We start from the raw sequence: 18,750 nt of genomic DNA, 5'->3' as shown, positions 1-18,750 counted from the left end.
TGAGATATTACCTCAGTTTTTACTCCCAAGAACACACGCCGTGGTTAAAATTACCACAGGAGCTACCCTTAACTCACCGAAAAACAAGACTATTAATTAACTATCTAAAGAAGTCACGCTCTCCCATCACCACCACCACCACCTACAACGTATAAAAAGTCTCAGGTAGAATTACCTCAAAAGCTCAAAGGCCCTGCCCGGCCTCGAGCTCGAGGTCTTGGGGCTGCGGGGGCGCCGGTGAGAGATTTTTTTTGTGGGGCTCCCCGGCGCCCCGCAGCATCGTCCCTTTCGAGGGACGAGAGGCGCGGCGAAGCCTGCCGCTTCGGCAGCTCGCTGGCTAATTTTACACACAGCTGAGGAGCCCGCCGACGTTTTAAACGCTCCTCCCCCGCCCCTCGGAGAGAGGGGAGGCCTCTCGGCCAATCCGAGCGGCGGGTTTTCAGGGCAGCCAATCGCGGGCCAGGTGGGCGCGGAGAGAGGCGGCTCCGAGGGCGGCTCGGGCGGGAAAGCGCGCTCGCTCGAGCTCGTGCGCACGCGCACACAAGGAGCGAGCGAGCGCGCGCGCGGGCAGGGCAGCTGTTTCTTTCAGCGCGCTCCCCCCCCCTCCGCCATATCTCGCGTAAGGGCCCGGCCCGGCTGGCTCCCGCAGCGGTTGCCATGGAGACGGCGGGAAGCAACGCGGGGCGCGCGAGGCGGCTCGTCACGGCCAGGTGGGCCGCGGCCGCACAGGTGAGGCAGATTTGGGAGGCGGCGGTTGCGACGCTGTGTGTGTGTTGTGTGAGTGCGTAATGCCTTCTCCTCAAGGCTTCGCCCCTTCCCGTCCCCCCCCCGCCCCATCTGAGGACCCTTTCGCCCCGCCCGGGGAGCCCTTTGGACTACAAATCCCATCCGCCAGGCAGCCAAGCCATCCATCCATCCCCCTTGTGCCCCATGAGAGGCCGGGAAAATTGGAGGCCCGGTTTTTAAAATACCCCCCCCCTTTTTTTTTTTTAATTTTTAAGTGCTTTTTAGTATTGAGTGGGTGAGCTGGGCTTATTCTTGTTTGGGTGATTTGGATTACAAGTCCCATCAGCCACCTCCGGGGGTGGGTGGGGGTGATGGGGATTGTCCCTTCTTGCAAAGGAGAGCTTTTCTCCCTGCTTTAAAATGATCACGTTTTTTAAAAAAAAAAAATCTGAAAATTTAATAAATACAAAAAAATAGAGAATTATGGTTATATTTTATTTTTATTATTATTTTTTTAATTGAAAAAGTTTTAAAAAAACAAAAACATTTTCCGCCCTTTTTTTTTTCCCCTCCCTCCCAGAAAACCCCCTTTTAAAGTGTTTGGACTACAAGTACCATAATCCAGACGGGTTGCAAGAGAGGCAATCCCCATCAGTCTCCCCAACCCAAGGCTGGTTAATGGGAACTGTAGTCCAAATCGTCTCCTATACTCTACACATAACCATATTTTTTAAAATTATTTTTTATATTTATATTTTGTACTGAATTTTCAATTTTGCGGTTGGTGGGTCCTTTCCCCTCTCCCCTTTCTGTTGTTCTGTTTGCATCTTTACCATGTTATAATCTTGCCAGGCAGCCCGTGCTTTTATTTTGTTGTGCAAATATTGAAATTGTTATTTTTTTCAGGTATTTTTTTTTTTAAAGTAAAAAAAAAAATCCAGGACTGGTATGTTTTGCTTTGCTTTCCAGGGATTCTGCTTAAATTGTTATAATAGAGGTGTGGATACATGGTGTCTTCCTCTGTGAAAGAAATCCACCCAAATTTGAAACTGTTTCTTCCTTTTTCTATTATAGGAACTCTTCCCACCCCCAGTTAAATGTTTTCAAAAAGTGCAAAATAATAAATGCCTGTCTTGGTTGTATTTTTTTATTAATGGTTTAAATATGGTTTATGGAATTAACTAGATTTTCTGCCCTTGAGTGACGCTGAAATATTAAAGTACTCAGAGCACCCTGAAGTGGATGACATACTAGAAGTGAGTGATTGATTCCTTGTATTGGGTAAACCCACTTACAGGCAGTCCTTGACATACAACAATTCATTTAGTGACTGTTCAAACTTACAACAGCACTGAAAAAAGTCAGTTATGACTATATTTTGCACTTACGACCCAGGTGCCATCCCCATGGTCAGTGATCAAAATTCAGATCCTTGGCAGGATCTCCTTTTGTGATCTTCTGACACACAAAGTCAGTGGGGAAGCCAGATTCACTAAACAACTGTATGACTAATTTAACAATTGCAATGATTCACTTAACAACTGTGGGAAGAAAAGTCGGAAAATGAGGCAAAACTCAACAAACATCTCACTTAGTGATATACATTCTGGGCTCAATTGTGGCCTGTAAGTCAAGGACTACCTGTACATCAAGACAAAAAATAGTTAACAGCAAACTGTTGTTTGAAAACAAAAGAGCAAGCAACGTGTTTTTCCTGATTTTAGTTTAAGCTAGTTTCCAACAATGACTGTCTCTTTTGTATACCAGTAGAAACATGCCCAAAGGAAAGAACATAGAAACCATCAAAGGCACGTTTAAAAATAAATAAATAAATAACAAATTCGAGGCACTGCTTTCATAAGTGTCCATCTAAGTCGAGAACACATTATGCAGAAATAGCTATCCGCCTTCTGAACACAAGCTCAGATCTTACTTTCAGGTCAGCTTTTTCCCTCCTAAAGGTAAAACCGTGTGATCTCTGGCTATATCTTTTTAAAAAAGTAGTTCCCATTTTGCCGATACAACTGAGGGTGTCATCTTGATATCTGCAATCTAGACTTATAATCAGTGACCTCAAGGTAGGTAACAGAAGCAAATTATCGGACACTGAAGGGATTTCTTGAGCGGATCCTGCTACTTTGGAACTGTAAAAGCTTCACAGTTCTTTAACATCTGCTAAAGTGTTTATGCGCTGAAGGGGAACCACAGCTTCCGGAAAAGAGACATGCAGTGAGTAAGCAAAGATGGAGCCGTAAAACTAGACCGCCTTGGGGAACATGTCTTCTAATTCATTTCCCTTTTTATGAAACGTTTGTGCAGGGCAAGTTAATATTTTGGAGGAGAGGCGGATTAAAAGTTGCTGACTTCTCTGGTTTTACGGTGAAGCAGCTGCTAAATTGGTTATGCCGCTTGGAAAGCACGGGGGTCTCTTTCCTTTCAGCTTTTTGCCGTATGACATGCAGAGGTCTGTGCGATGAGGAGAGGCCAGCCACAGAAAACATCCCTGAGGAAGCCGCAGATGTCTCCGTCCCGCTCTCGGAGTCCAAAGTCTCCTGCAAGTGCCCGTAGCAGGTCATCGTCTCCGCTGGGCACAGAAGGAATTCCGTCGATCCACCAGCCAATGGGTCAAAGATATCAAGGAGAGATAGATCGAGAAAGCGATACAGGTATCGTAATAATCAGTGATGGATTATATAAAACGTTGCAGCTTTCCTGCAGGGACTTTGGTTAGGAGATCTAAACAATAGCTCTTCTATATTTTTAAAGAAAATATACACTACAGATAGTCCTCAACTTACAACCGTTCATTTAGTGACTGTTCGAAGGTGCAACAGCTCTGAAAAAAAGGGACTTATGACCATTTTTCACACTTATGACCGTTGCAGCATCCCCATATCCACATGGTCAAAATTAAGACCTTTCGCAACTAACTCATAGTTATGATGGTTGCAGTACCCCGGGGTCATGTGATCCCCTTTTATGACCTTCGGACCAGCAGAAATCAATGGATTCACTTAACAACTTTGTTACTAATTTAAGAAATGCAGAGATTCATTTAACAACGGTGGCAAGAACGGTCATAAAATGGGGCCAAACTCACTTAACAGCTGTCTCACTTAACCACAGAAATTTTGGGCTCAACTGTGGTCATAAGTCAAGGACTATCTGTACTTCACGGTTCTGTTTTGGCTTACCAATTCATCCGATACGAATATGGTTTCTATCCCCATCGTAAGGATTTCAGGCCGGTTCACAGCATTTGAAGTGGATGGAGGGGAAGGGAGGTACTTTTCTCTCGCTATTGTGCATTAAATGTTTGATTTTAAAGTATTTGTATCATGTGGCACCCAGAATGTTAACTGAGTTAACAGAGGCAGCTTATGTGTTTAGTACAGTGTTTCTCAGCCATTTTAAGAAGTGTGGACTTCAACTCCCAGAATTCACCTCTATGGCTTCGATAATGCTTAGATTGTTCCTTGTTCAGTTTCTTTGTCACAGTTTATTACCACAAACACCTTGCTGTATATTTCAGATGGCGGTCCGGGTACCCGATACATAACAGAACCTCTTCTTAAGAAGCTCGCCAAGCAAGAGAATCTGGCACGCATAACCGCTCTGAATCTTTCTCTTGGTAAAGATGGAGGGAAGAAATTTAAGGTTTGTGTCTGGTGCTTTGTGCTTTGATCAGCCATCAACCACAGGGAAATAAAGAGGTGATGGGAATTCTGCAAATAAACCTGATCTAAAGAAACACTTTCTAATGCTTTATAGCGTGGTAGCAGAGCTGAGCAGATGAGTCCAACAGCATATTTTTATCCCTTTCAGTACATAGAAAATCTGGAGAGATGTAGTAAGCTGGAAGTCCTAAATCTCAGTCATAATCTGATCGAAAAGATTGAAAAATTGGATAAACTTTTGAAGTTACTGGACCTCAACCTCTCTTTCAATAAAATAAGGTGAGCAAGAAAAGAAGAGTGAATAATTACAAAACAGATTACGCTTTTCTTGAGGGTTTTTTTTTTAAAAAACCAGATAAGGCTGTTCCCATTTTTTTAAACTTGCATCAGCCAAAGGCTAACGTGTCACAAAATGAGAAGGATAAACTTTCACATTCTTTTTAAACAAACTCCCAATAAACCCTCTCAATTTCAGTTTTCAGTATCTTAGCACTTTTGTGGTAAAGGGATACAAGTACATGGAAGTAGTCTAAGAAGTACATGGAAGAAGAATATGTAATAACAAACCAATGTATGTCAGCAAACTTCCTGTTTAGATGCCCTTGTATTCTTGTAACTTCATAGCTTTTTATTTTAGCTGGGCTGTTGTTCAGTTCTAATCCTAGCCTGTGGAGTGGGGAAATGTTATCACAGCTCTTACTTTGTGAACTAACATTCATGTTAAAATCCGAACCTGTTCCTCACCTTAATATGCCGTATTGTCAACCCATCTCTTTTTCTCCCCCAGTAAAATAGAAGGCATTGAACATTTACACAGTCTTCAGAAGCTGAATCTGGCTGGGAATGAGATTGAACACCTCCCTGTGTGGCTGGGGAAAAAACTCCGGTCCCTTCGCATCCTGAATTTAAGAAAAAATAAAATCTCATCAGTAAGTGATTCTCCACCCTACGACAATGTTTATTAATAAGAGGATTGGGTACCATCGTAGCTATTGTTGTAATTCTTTAAATCCTTCCCACCATCTGACAATATAGCCACCTCTGAAAACAGTTCTGCTTCCTTGGAATATTAGCAATACCTTTACTGACTGTTAATAAAGAGCCCTGGTGGCGCAGTGGTTAGAATGCAGTATTGTAGGCTAACTCTGCCCATAGCCACAAGTTTGATCCTGACCAGCTCATGGCTGACTCAGCCTTCCATCCTTTCAAAGTTGGTAAAATGAGGACCTAGATTGCTGGGGGCAATGGGTTGACTCTATAAAATGCTTAGAGCTGTAAAGCACTGTGAAGTGGTATATAAATTTTCCTATTCCTATTCCATATTCTATTCTATCGTATTCCATATTCCTATCCTTATTCTATTCTATTCTATTCTATTCTATTCTATTCTATTCTATTCTATTTATTTTTATCCTTATTCTACTCTGCCATGCTGGCACAGTGGTTAGAATGCAGTATTGCAGGCTAACTCTGCCCACAACCTGGAGTTCAATCCTGACCGGCTTAAGATTGTCTCAGCCTTCCATCCTTCTGAGGTTGGTAAAATGAGGACCCAGATTGTTGGGGGCAAGAGGCTGACTGTGTAAACTGCTTAGAGAGGGCTGTAGAGCACTCCGAAGCGGTATATAAGTGTAAATGCTATTGCTGTTGCCAGAGGAACCAGCTTCCAAAGTCATGGGATAACAAGTTGCGGAATCCTATGACTGCAGAAACTCACTATAAATACATCTTTGCTTTCTGCTAGAAAAAAACAAGGACGGGGTCACATAATTTGGGGTAAACATTCCCTAAAGCTAAGAAAAGAAGAAAATGTACTCTCCCGCACAAAGAAGCATTTTGTGTGTCCTTAAAATGCTCTTCATTGGCCTCTATTTTTGGTTCTCTTGCTGTATATTTGTAAAGCTCTATGAAAGTACTATAGTAGAAAAAACGGGTGTTTTTTTTTAAAAAAAAAGGTTCCCCTACTTTAGAATTCAGCTGTCTTTGTGTAGCATTCATACAGACTTCTTTTCAGTTGTATCTATCCAATAGATTTTTTTTTAACTCCAGAAATTAACATGATGCATCATGATTGGTAGAACATCTTCAGGGTTATATCAATTTCTATTCATTTTTAGCACAAAAGAACCATTTAGCTTATCATTTCATGGTCTGATGCATTACATATCTGTAGCAGAAAACTAACCCCCAACTTATGCCTCAGCGTCTTAAGTCCTTTTATTATTTATTTATTCCCTGCATTTATTTATTATTTAAATTATTGTCTATTATTTCCTTTCAGCTCCACGAAGTAGCCAAACTGAAGCCTCTTAAAGATTTGACTTCTCTGTTCCTGGCAGACAACCCCGTGGTGAACCTACCTCACTACCGTCTCTATACCATCTTCCACCTGAGGTCACTGGAAGATCTTGAGGGCCAGCCGGTGACGAATTGTGACAGGGAAGAAGCCCTTGAAAGATTTAATTTGGGTACGTAAGTGCCAGCTCGAACCATCATTACGCATTCGGAATAGCTTCTTCTAAAAACATATATTGCATTAGGTGAAAACCTCCTTATGTAGAAGCGTTTAGGATTGTAACTGAAAATGAACTGTTCCAATTTTTATTTTAGGCTGTGGTCATGCTTTTTTTACAGAGAAGGGTTGCTTGTGGCAGTTGGATGGTAACCCACATTTTATGTCCATATGGCAGGGTGGATTTGATTTAAATCAAGTCCATTTAAATCATGATTTAAATCACTGGTAAAAAGGCTTGATTTAAATCAACTTGATTTAAATCATAACTTTTAAAGAGCAACTGTCATTTCTGTCTCGCAGCGGCTCCTCCTCTGACCCGCTGTTGACTCACCGACAGCCCCAATATTGCAGACTCACCGACAGTAGCCTCATTCTACATGACTAAGCTCCATTTCACGCTGAATAAACTAAATTATTAATGTATCTTAAATAGAAAAGTATCTTTAGATAGATTTTTTTTTACTCCAAAAGCATTTTATTAAAATAAATTCGATTAAAAAAAAACCCGATTTGTAAATTTTTAAAAATCCGATTTTAATTTTTAAAAATCTGATTTCTTTTAATTTTTTTTTAATTATCGATTTTTTTATCCATCCTACCATACCTTGATGAAGGTATCTTTTCTTTTATGTACACTGAGAGCTTATGCACCAAGACAAATTCCTTGTGTGTCCAATCACACTTGGCCAATAAAAAATTCTATTCTATTCTAAAAAAATTCTATATGGTCTATCCGAGAGACAAGAACTTGTCAGTAAATAGCTTCACACTGTGTAACAGGCTTCCCTCAGCAATGTCTTTGGCCTTCCTACTTGTTTTTCTCTCTCAGTTATAAACAAACATTCGGTTTGGGTCTGTCAATCCAATTTGTGTTATTTATTAGCTTTCCTGCCAAGAAGAAGCTGGGCGTGATTTTTTTTTTCCCTCCTGGCTTGCTTGTCTTTTGCAGAAGAGATAGAACACCTGGAACGTAACCTGGAACTGATGACCAAGGAGATGGAATGCTTGCAGAACAGACAGTCTGGTTTGCTAGAGCAGGTCCAGCAACAAGAGGAGCAGAACAAATCCTTAAAACAGAAGCAAGAGCAGCAGAAACAGAGCCATAAAGACCTGGAGACGGAACTGGAAACCAAAAATGAGTTGGTAAAGCAACGTATATCTGTGTTAGGCAACCATAGATCCTATTTTAAGGTTATGGATTGCTTGCAAGCTTGATATGAAGTTAAATACTTTATGTGATCCACTGTCCGATACTTAACTGTGTTTTTATTAACTATGGTTAGTCGATCAGTTCCTGAGCAAATCAAGCTAAGGTTACTTCCCCACCAGCCCAATTTCAAAATAAGATTATACAAGTAATCCTCCACTTACGACCACAATTGAGCTCAAAATTTCGGTTGCTAAGCGAGACATTTGTTAAGTTGAGTTTTGCCCCGTTTAATGACCTTCCTTGCCACAGTATTTAAGTTCCCATTGATGTTGCTTGTCAGAAGGTCATAAAAGGAGATCGTGTGACGCCGGGACACTGCGACCGTCATAACTATGCGTCAGTTGCCAAGCGTCTGAATTTTGATCACATGACCTTGGGGGTGCTGCAACGGTTGTAAGAGTGAAAAGTGGTCCTAAGTCACTTTATTATCAGTGCCGTTGTAACTTTGAACGGTCATTAAACAAACTGTTATAAGTTGAGGGCTGCAGTAATACCCTCGGATCATCTCTGAATTCCAAAGGAGGCTACTTAGCAAGAGGAACGATGTTTCTTTTTCTCTTTCGGCTCCTTAAAAAGAAAAAAGAAAAGAAAAATACCCGAAGTTGAACAAATCCCCCTTTTCCAGCCACTTCAGAACAATCTGAAAACGGCAGGAGATAGAGCATGGCTGTGAAAATTTAAAACGGTTTTCAAAAAACCTCTTGAATTGGTCATTTTTCTTTAAAAAAAACCTTTAGGAAACACATAACCCATTACTTTGTTGTGTCTGTGTCAAGACTCTTTATTTGGTATGTGCTAAGAAATAAATGTCTGGGATGCAGCAATTTTTTTGCACAACTATTTTCATCCATGAAAAGCAAAAACAACACTGTAATAAACGCTGTTCTGCAGCTGACCGTATAAATACATCAAATACACCCAGATGTTTGCTTGCTTGTATCACAACTTCTGCGTACACTGTATCAGGACATTCGTTACGCTAAGCCATCATGTGAATCTGGTTTTGGCTTTGCCTTCTGTGTGAACAAACCCATCATGGATTGTTCGGCACACCTTGGGTCTTTAAACCATACCTTACACGATGGTTAAAGCACTTGGTCCCGTAATCCACACTCACTATTGTGCTGTGACCTTGACTTACTGCTTGTATGTATCAACTTACGTTGCTTTTACCCCCCTGCATTTTCCGTTAGCTGAAGCAGAAAACCGTGGAACTGACTCGAGCTTGCCAGAAGCAGTATGAGCTGGAACAGGAATTGGCTTTCTATAAAATCGACGCCAAATTCGAGCCGTTGGGCTATTATCCAGTGGAGGTAATTCTTGGAAAGGGGATGTTCTGATTTTCGGCAGTCTTAAAATTTTGGCTAATACAGGAGCCCAGTTTCTGGTAGCCCTGTTCTCAGTGGGATGACCAGAGAAGAAGGGCTTAAAACACGTTTAAGATGATTGGATTATTTCTTCCTCTGATGATGATGGCCCTGATGGTGTTACTTAGTTGGGTAATGAAACATCTGCAAGAAAACCAACAAGCTCAGAGTGCACCAAGAACTCTATACTCCTTCCTTTGGTTCATTGCAGACTTATGGAAGGAGTAACGAAAAGAGTCCTTTTTGGAACTGGACCAATGGTGGGATTCAATTTTTTTTACTACCGGTTCTGTGGGCGTGGCTTGCTGGGCATGGCAGGGGAAGGATACTGCAAAATCTCCATTCCCACCCCGGTCCAGGAATGGATACTGTAAAAGCTCCATTTCCACCTCACTCTGGGGGAAGGTGACTGTAAAATCTCCATTTCCACCCCACTTCAGGGGAAGGAAACTAAATCTCCGAATAGATGGGAGCAGGGCCAGTCAGAGGTGGTATTTGCCGGTTCTCCAAACTACTCAAAATTTCCCTTCCAAAATTTCTGGAGAAACGGTAAGAACTGGCAGAATACCACCCTGAACTGGACCATGTTTTCATGGGACACTCTGCATGTCAGCTTTGGAAGCCATATTAAGCTGGAACTTTGAAAAATGCTTGCTTCAGAGTTGTTACTTGGAGAGGGGGGTTTTCTGGAACGCTGACACTGCGCTTCCAAACTATGCAGCCTCAATACATTGCAGGGTATCTTTTCATCCTGGGAGAGAGTGGGAGGGTAATACTTAAATTTGTGAGGCTCAGCATAGTTGAAGCCTCTAACACAGACTTCCTTGACCCTAATTGTTGTGACTCCAGCCCCCGAACCTGGCCCCGAAAGTGACTCCGAAAGTGAGGGGGAAGGGCCAGTAAGGCTTACCTTGGGAGCACCAATTCCTTTGGCCTGGCTCCAGGAGCCAGAACCAGACCAGTCAGAGGACATAATGAGGCCGTCATCCCTTGATTCCTCCCTTCCCCAGGCTACGCCTTCAGACCCAGCTGATAATAATAATCAAGCTTGGCTTCAGAAGATTAGAGAGGTGGCATCATCAAAAGGAAGGGTGGGGCAGGAGCCCCACCCCACAGGATATATAAGGAGCTTTGGGACTGCTCTCACTCCACAGGAAGCAAAAGTTTAGCTGAACCGTTTCAAAAAGAGCTGAAAGTCTTGCTACGTGAGTCATTTGTCTGAACTTTGGCAGGCAGCTGCGATTTCTCTGCCAGAACTGATAAGAGCTGTGAAACCACTGGCTGAAGGCCAGCTCGTGCATTTGAAGTGGGGAAGGAGACAGAACACTGGTTACCTCCTGAGATGCATGTCTCAAAGCCCCACGTGCTAAGAATAGGCCATGTAGTCTGGAGGTAAAACATGGAAGTATCAAAGCTAGGGAAGACTTTTTGAGTGCTTTCTTCACTCTTAGATGTTCTTATTTCCATCCCTCACACACACAAGCTAGAATTATATGAGAATTCCCAATTGGCTGCCTGAAGAAGATAAAATCCACAAAAGTGTAAGGGGACTTGTCCAAAGTTTTTAGTTATTTGTTTAACTAGCTATAACCCGGCAGTGCTTGGGTATTTATGTATCCCAATCCTTACAGGCTTTTAAAAGTATACATACAGCATACACATTATAAAGTAAAATCATACACAAAATCACTATAAGTCTTTGGGCCCCACCCTTTGTCCATCTGGCTGCCCATGCACACCGGTAACCTCCATCCAGTGGCTGGCGGCATTGGGGCTGCGCATGGCTGACACCGTGGCCAACACCCATCTGGCGCCAATAATCCTCGCCGTCCAGAATGGCCCGGCAGGTGGTGCCTGGCCGCTGCAGAAGGCCGCCGGGACAGATCAGCTGGGCGGCGCAGCCACTATATTCACCCCGAGGGGTGTTAGGAGTGTCTTACCTCCACAGTATTTTTTTTCCAGAGAGTAAGTCATCTGTGTACAAGGTTTGGTTGAAATTGCTCGAGGCGTTCCAGAGTTATGCTGGAACATACACACACACAGCTATTTATATATATATATAGATTGAATAAGAATTAGTAGCAGGATCCATTGTTTAAATCAAAAGCGAAATAAACTTTCCCAGAATGTCTCATGGTTCAGATCGCTGGCTTTGCAGATGATCTTCTAACATCCCTGGACTCCTGCATTATTTCTCCTGTTTTAGGATGTTGAATTTGACAACGTACCGGGTGAAAGTCCTTACATCGGCAAGGCCAGGTACAAAAGGAACATGTTTGCTCTGGAAGGCTACATCCCCAGAAAGGCTCAGCAGATGCAGATGGGAAACCTAGAGAAGGAGGAACATCAAGAAGCCCAGCAGCTTAAACAGAATCTTCTCCAGTCGCTCAACGAACAGCTTGGGGAGAAAGAGAGGAAGATTAAAGAAGGTATTAACAGCTTTCCTTGTCCTACCTTGAAATCATGAGCTGTGAGCTTAGGCTTCTGTGCGTTGGAATGACCTAGAATAGAATAACAGAATTGGAAGGGACCTTGGAGATCTTCTAGTCTAACCCACTGCTTAGGCAGGAAACCCTACACCATTTCAGACAAATGGCTATCCAACATTTTCTTAAAAATTTCCAGTGTTGGTGCATTCACAACTTCTGCAGGCAAGTTTTTCCACTTATTGATTGTTTTAACTGTCAGGAAATTTCTCCTTAGTTCTGAGTTGCTTCTCTCCTTGGTTAGTGTCCATCCATTGCTTCTTGTCCTGCCTTCAGGTGCTTTGGAGAATAGTTTAACTCCCTTTTTTGTGGCAGCCCCTGAGATATTGGAAGACTGCTATCATGTCTCCCCTAGTCCTTCTTTTCATAAGACTAGACATATCCAGTTCCAGCAACCGTTCTTCATATGTTTGAGCCTCCAGTCCCCTAATCATCTTTGTTGCTCTTCTCTGCACTCTTTCTAGAGTCTCCACATCTTTTTTACATTGTGGCAACCTCTCAGTCAAACGTTTGATTGATGTTAATATATCAGTAAATGAATCGAGTCCCTTGCAATCACAGAGTTGACCGGAAATAGACCGCTCTTCATCTCACAGGTTTAGCTAGCATGGTAAATTCCAGTAAGACGCACTGAAATAGCTTCAGAGGGTATTGGATTTAAAGTCAAATTACGTTGCTCTTTTGATCTTTCTTTTGAAACCCTTCTCTGATCCTCAGCCTCTCAGCAGCCTCTCAAACCCTGTGCGTGAAAGAGAAGACCCTTTAAAAGCTTTGGCAGCAATTATTATCTCAACATTAAAAATGGTTTGCTTTTCTAACAGAGAGATGCCTTTCACATCGCCGGCTTCTAATCCGTTTCAATTGAATCTTAATTTTTCATATATATTTTTTTCAGCCCAGGAAAAATTGGCCACGCTGCACAACGAAGTCGCCAGGGCAGAGCAGCAGGTCTTAAAAGTCACCGAGGAGCTTAAACAAGTCCAGGATGCAGTCGCCCAGAAAAAGGTAGGAACAAATGAGTATGATGATCAATCTTAGCTATGCTCACCCAATGTGCTAAACCATATTTCCGCTTTGCCGTTCATGTGTTGCGTTGATCCCAATACACCAAAGATTTTTTAAAAATGGTTTAATGGGAGTGTTTTTGTGCCTAAAGGATACATTTTAAGAATCCCAGTTCAAGGCTGTTAAACTGGGGAAGTGAGGACATGATGCTTTTCAGAGGAAAAAGATCCTTCATCTGGAATGGGAACAATAGCAACACATTTAGAATAGAATAGAATAGAATAGAATAGAATAGAATAGAATAGAATAGAATAGAATAGAATAGAATAGACACACAAGGAATTTGTCTTTGGTGCATAAACTCTCGGTGTACATAAAAGAAAAGATTTAGCATTTTATCTTCCATTTTTGTCATTTATGGCAATGTTGCCGAGCATAAAAACACAAGACTGACCCAGAAACCCACAAAAGCCACAGTCCTGTGCACTTATATTTGGAATTAATTTCCATTAACGCAAGGAGGGTTGACGTCTAAAAGCAGGAGTGGGAACCCCGATTTTTGAATGGCAAGAGATTCCAGGTTTTTACACCCAAGCTTCTAGCTTGAGAATCTCTTGCGTGCTCATTCTTTCCCAGGTTTCTTTGGTTATATACTCTCTGCATTTTCAACTCCAGGTATCTGAAGCAGAAAAGGATTGTTTTCGGCAGCAGCTGAGCAACAAGATACGTCTCGTTCATCGGTTGCAAGAGGAGGCTCTGGAACTAGAGGGACAGATGCAGAAAGAACGACAAGAAATGGCGGAAAAGGAAAAGGAGCTAGAAGGCTTGCAAAGTTTCCTAGATTCTCTGGATCCTAAAGACCCAAGACATGTAAGTGTGAACATCTTCCCGTTTTGAAACGGGTTGCTTTCTTTTTAACTAGAGATCTGTTCCAGCTCAGCTTTGAGTTTTTGCCAGCTACGTCAGTCAGACGCCTCTGTTTATTGTCAAGATTGCCACTTGGTCTGCAGGAAGTTTAGATGCGGTTCCACCTACCCAGAGTTCCTTTAGCAAAGCCAGCTTTCATTAAGCCAATTTTTTAAAATTTTATTTTGGCAATTGCGGAATGGCGCAAATTACTTCAGCGTCGATCGTTTGCAAATCAGCCCCATCTAGCTTTTCGATCCCGTGGGGGGTGAATAATACTTCTTGTCCCAAACTAATTTTTGTGCGCCTAGGCCACAAAACTACAACATAAAACCCTGCCAAGATTGCAGCCTTTCAAAACTGACATCCCGCCTCCCCCCCCCCCGCCCCCATACTTTCGGAAACAAAAGGAAGCTGTTTCCTCCAGTGGCCGGCCTCTCTCTCTCAGAGCAGAAGTGCCTGCTGCCACTCCTACAGCCGATTGGCTGCCGCAGCTTCCTGTGTTGTGATTTAAAGCAAACAGGGCAGAGCCCAATTAGCCGAGACAAGCAGGGATTGGCACGCACGTTGCACGTTCCCGCTGGGCAAGCGTCACAAAGAATCTCTCACGGGTCTCCGGAGCTGGCTTCTTTCAAAACCACTTCCTCGCCCGAGTTGCAACTGTCAAAACAGCGGACAATGCACAGGACGAGAAAAGAGATTAGGGGGAAAACTTGCTTAAGCAACTCCTTCCGTTGCTGCATTTTTCTCCCCACAATGAATTTCACATGCTGAGCGGGAAGGGGAAAAGGAGGCGAGACAAAGAAAGCAGTGTAAGTTTTGTCCTTCCCTCCCCTCCCCTCCCCCCCAGTCAAAAGACTCCGGAGGCAGCTCAGCAGCTGCAGGGACCTTGGACGGGAGTTGACAGCACTCGGCGGTAGATAGACTGTAGAAAAAGGCAGAAGGATCTAGCATGATTGTGGGTGTGTCAACAATGGCCGAGGAGCTTGGTTGAGTGTGTGATTGTGCTCATGTGAAACGTGCTTCAACCTTCTTTTTTTTTTGCATTGCTTCAGGGAGTGTATCTGGAAATCGTTGCATTCTTGGAATCGGAGTCATTACGGTTTTGCGTTTTTAAAAATAATTGCTGGATTTTGTAAAGGGACCGTTCGACTAAGCATTGAGATTCCTCATTGGTTGTTTTTATAACCGTTGCTTTTATTTTGGAAGTTGACAGTCCAAGCAATCTTTTTTTCCCCCGCTATAGATCTAGAAATAGCCAAATGCAAGATAGCGATAGGAATTGGTAGTCTGGAACCCCAGTTTGAGCGAATCAAGCATGCAGAATCTACCTACAAGCTATATTCTAAGTCAGTGCAAACAGACCACTGTAACAAAACCTGCTATGAGGACAGCTTAGGTGGGCTGCGCTGTCAGGAGATGTTGTTATATGGGAAAAGCCCATAATTCAGGTTAGAACGGGTTTTGTGACCTTTAAAAAAAAAAACCCCGAGTTACTGCATATAATACTTACGTTAGTTGTTGAGGGTGTTTGATATTTGTTTTCTTGCGTTGCTTTGAACTGTCATAGAACATAGAATAATAGAGTTGGAAGGAACCTCAGAGGTCTTCTCTAGTCCAACCTCCTGCTCAAGGAGGAAACTCTACATCATTTCAGACAAAAGGCTGTCCAGTCTCTTCTTGAAAGCCTCCAGTGATGGAGCGTCCACAACTACTGGAGGGAAGCCGTTCAACTGATTAATTGTTCTCACTGTCAGAAAATTTCTCCTTTGTCCTAGGTTGCTACTCTCCGTGATGAGCTTCCATCCATTGTTTCTTGTCCGGCCCTCAGGTGCTTTGGAGAATAGATTGATCCCCTTTTCTCTGTGGCAGCCCCTCAAATATGGAGCCCTGCTATCGTGTCACCCCTAGTCTTTCTATTCATTAAGCTAGACATACTTAATTCTGCAACTATTCTTCATAAGTTTTAGCCTCCAGCCCCCGAAACATCTTTGTTGCACTCTTTCCAGAACCTCAACACCTGTATTCTTTGCAGTGTCTCAGCATCTATCCATTCTGTCCCTAGGCTCATATGAAGGCCCAGAAAGCAAGCAAAGAGCAGCAACTCGACATGATGAGGAGGCATTGCAAGCAACTGGAAAGCCGCCTGGATAACGTGCTGTCCAGGATTGCAAATGAAACGGAAGAAATCCGGGATTTGGAGCAACAGCTCACGGATGGTAACCTTCTCCTTTGCAATCCCCTCTTCCGTCCAAAACCTTTATGGCGAACTGGCCACGTGTGGTGGTACGGGGTGCGGACGTTTAAAATAGCAGTTATCAACTGGTGGTCCGTGAGAAAATTTTGGTGGTCGGCAGAAAAATTATTTGCATTTTTAATATTGCACTAAATCAGGGGTCCTTAAACTACGGCCCCTGGGCCAGATACATGCAATGAATGTTTGTGTTGCTGCAGAGAGTCTCCCCCCTTCTGGAACTTTTTGTGTGGGTCGGAGGGGGGCAGAAATTCCGACTCGGGGGCTGCTTCGGCCGCCTGGTGTGGGGCTTTGGGCGAAGGCTGGAGGGAAGACCCGCTGGTGGCAAAGACCTGGAGGGCCTTTTTCCAGTGGGACTGCCTCATAGCCTGGAACTGGCTGACCATCTCAGCCCGCTGAGCGGCCAGGCGCCTGTACCTGGCCTTGCACTCCTGCGGGTCTTCCCTCTGCTTGGAAAGCCTATGCTCCTAGTCCTCAGTGAGGTGCTTCTGCTGAGCCTCCTTCTCGGCCAGATCCAATTTGAACTGAGCCAGCTGCTTTGCCAACTCTTTCTCATGGTGGCTGCTTAGCTCCAGCAACTGCTTCCTATTGGGGCCCTAAAGAGCCTGGGTGGGCAGGTGAGGAGGGGCTGGAAGGGGCGAATAGAGGCAGGCGAGGCACCCCTCGACGTGAGTGACATCAAGTTGGCCACACCCACCTAGTCACATGACCACCTAGCTACGCCCACTCAGCCGGTCATTAGGCAGATCATATTAGTGGTCCGCGGGATTTAAAATTATGAATTTAGTGGTCCCTGAGGTCCGAAAGGTTGGTGACCCCTGGTTTAAAGCATCAATAATAGGTTTTGTTGCAAGAAATATCTGGGGGTAGCTTGGGAATTGTCATTAATATCTGTTTGCAGGCCAGATTGCAGCCAACGAAGCCCTGAAGAAAGACTTGGAAGAAGTCATCCTAGGATTACAGGAATACCTCGAGAACGTTAAGAGTCAGACAAAACAAGCTACCGATGAGTGCAAAGAGCTGCGGAAAGAGAAGGAAGCTTTGCTGAAAAGACTGGAAGAGGTAGAGGAAGAGAGGAACCAGCTGGAAATAGTTGCCATCGATGCCGAAAACCTGAGAAAAGTGAGTTAGGAAGACAACTGTCTTTATAACCTGGCCATTCAAGGTTATAATCACCCTTACCAGCTTCAGAAATGTAGTTTTGATCAGATCCCTTTCTTTCTCTCTTTTTGACTGAAAATCGCACCAGTACAGGATAATATTTGTAGTTCAGGATTGAAATGAGGGCTCGTTGGTGCTCTCTAGCCTAACACCAATGATGTTACCTAGTTTGGGTAATGAAACGTGCTCAAGGAAACAAGCATGCCTGTCAGGAATAGAATAGAAATAGAGTAGAGTAGAGTAGAGTAGAGTAGAGTAGAGTAGAGTAGAGTAGAATAGAATAGAATAGAATAGAATAGAATAGAATAGAATAGAATAGAATAGAATAGAATAGAATAGAATAGAATAGAATAGAATAGAATAGAATAGAATAGAATAGAATAGAATAGAATAGAATAGAATAGAATAGAATAACAGAGTTGGAAGGGACCTTGGAGGTCTTCTAGTCCAACCCCCTGCTTAGGCACACCACTTCAGACAAATGGTTATCCAACCTCTTCTTAAAAACTCCCAGTGTTGGAGCATTCACAACCTCTGGAGGCACATTGTTCCACTGATTAATTGTTCTAACTGTCAGGAAATTTCTCCTTAGTTCTAAGTTGCTTCTCTCCTTGATTAGTTTCCACAGTCCACATTGTGCAGTATTGTGGACAGGTTGACAGGAAGGCTCCAAAGGTACCTTTGATTTCAGGAAACGGTGAACCTGGAACGGGCTCTCCAACAGCAACGTGAGCTCAACGAGGCCTTGCAGGAAGCCCAAGGAGAGATCAGCGCTTACGAGGCTGAGCTGGAAGCTGAGCTGAAGGCTCGAGACACTGAAGCCAGCCAGCAGAAGGAAGACCTGGAGAAGTTAAAACAGATTATTCAGGTAGGCCAGTGCTTCTCAAATAGTGGGGCGGGCCCCCCAGGGGGGGCGCGAGGCTCCGTAAAGGGGGGCGCGTTTGACCTCGGCAAACACTGTCATAACAAGCTAAGCCCCGTGTTTACAGTCGCGCGGGGGGGCGCGAAAAATGTTTTCTTCTTCCTAGGGGGGTATGATAGAAAATAATTGAGAAGCACTGAGGTAGGCAAAGATACCATATTTTTCAGAGTATAAGACACATCTTTTCCCCCCTAAAAGAGGGTGAAAATGTTGGTGTGAAAACAGCCATTTTTGGCCTCCCGAAGCCCTGCCTCACTCATTCCATTTTTGCAAAAAAATGAGGTGCAAAAAAGCGGGCCCATTTTTCGCAAAAACAGGGGCTTCTCCCCCCCCCCCCCAGTCCCCAGGAGCACTCTGCAGCCTCCCAAACCCTCTGCACACCCTGTTTTTTGCAAACACAGGCCTATTTTTGCAAAAAAACAGGGCACGGAGAGAGTTTGGGAGGCCTGCAGAGTGCTCCTGGTTGAGAAATGGGAACTTCATCTTCAGGGCCTTTAGGGCCTTTAGAAGAAAAATGTAAA

General features: G+C 43.6%; 1 protein-coding gene across 4 annotated transcripts in view; it reads left to right on the top strand.

Annotated features, from left to right (window-relative positions):
- The first annotated feature begins 555 nt into the window (after positions 1–555).
- Positions 556–18,750, top strand: part of CNTRL (centriolin) — a 50,419-nt gene continuing 32,224 nt past the window's right edge. For 2 of the 4 annotated variants that reach the window (XM_058159067.1, XM_058159065.1), the window contains exons 1-14: positions 556–729; positions 3,167–3,392; positions 4,259–4,383; positions 4,552–4,682; positions 5,191–5,332; positions 6,685–6,871; positions 7,868–8,061; positions 9,322–9,441; positions 11,702–11,924; positions 12,877–12,986; positions 13,662–13,856; positions 15,958–16,111; positions 17,048–17,268; positions 17,999–18,175. In XM_058159067.1, coding sequence (XP_058015050.1) covers positions 3,200–3,392; positions 4,259–4,383; positions 4,552–4,682; positions 5,191–5,332; positions 6,685–6,871; positions 7,868–8,061; positions 9,322–9,441; positions 11,702–11,924; positions 12,877–12,986; positions 13,662–13,856; positions 15,958–16,111; positions 17,048–17,268; positions 17,999–18,175 — 2,172 coding nt within the window. In that variant the 5' untranslated portion in view covers positions 556–729; positions 3,167–3,199. Of the gene's footprint in view, positions 730–1,240; positions 2,956–3,166; positions 3,393–4,258; positions 4,384–4,551; positions 4,683–5,190; positions 5,333–6,684; positions 6,872–7,867; positions 8,062–9,321; positions 9,442–11,701; positions 11,925–12,876; positions 12,987–13,661; positions 13,857–14,465; positions 14,705–15,957; positions 16,112–17,047; positions 17,269–17,998; positions 18,176–18,750 lie in introns of those variants that run through there. The other 2 variants (XM_058159066.1, XM_058159068.1) reach the window with 2 other exon arrangements.

This window comes from Ahaetulla prasina, chromosome 16, assembly GCF_028640845.1.
Source record: "Ahaetulla prasina isolate Xishuangbanna chromosome 16, ASM2864084v1, whole genome shotgun sequence".
Classification (NCBI taxonomy): domain Eukaryota; kingdom Metazoa; phylum Chordata; class Lepidosauria; order Squamata; family Colubridae; genus Ahaetulla; species Ahaetulla prasina.
This window is presented reverse-complemented; position numbering and strand designations above follow the sequence as displayed.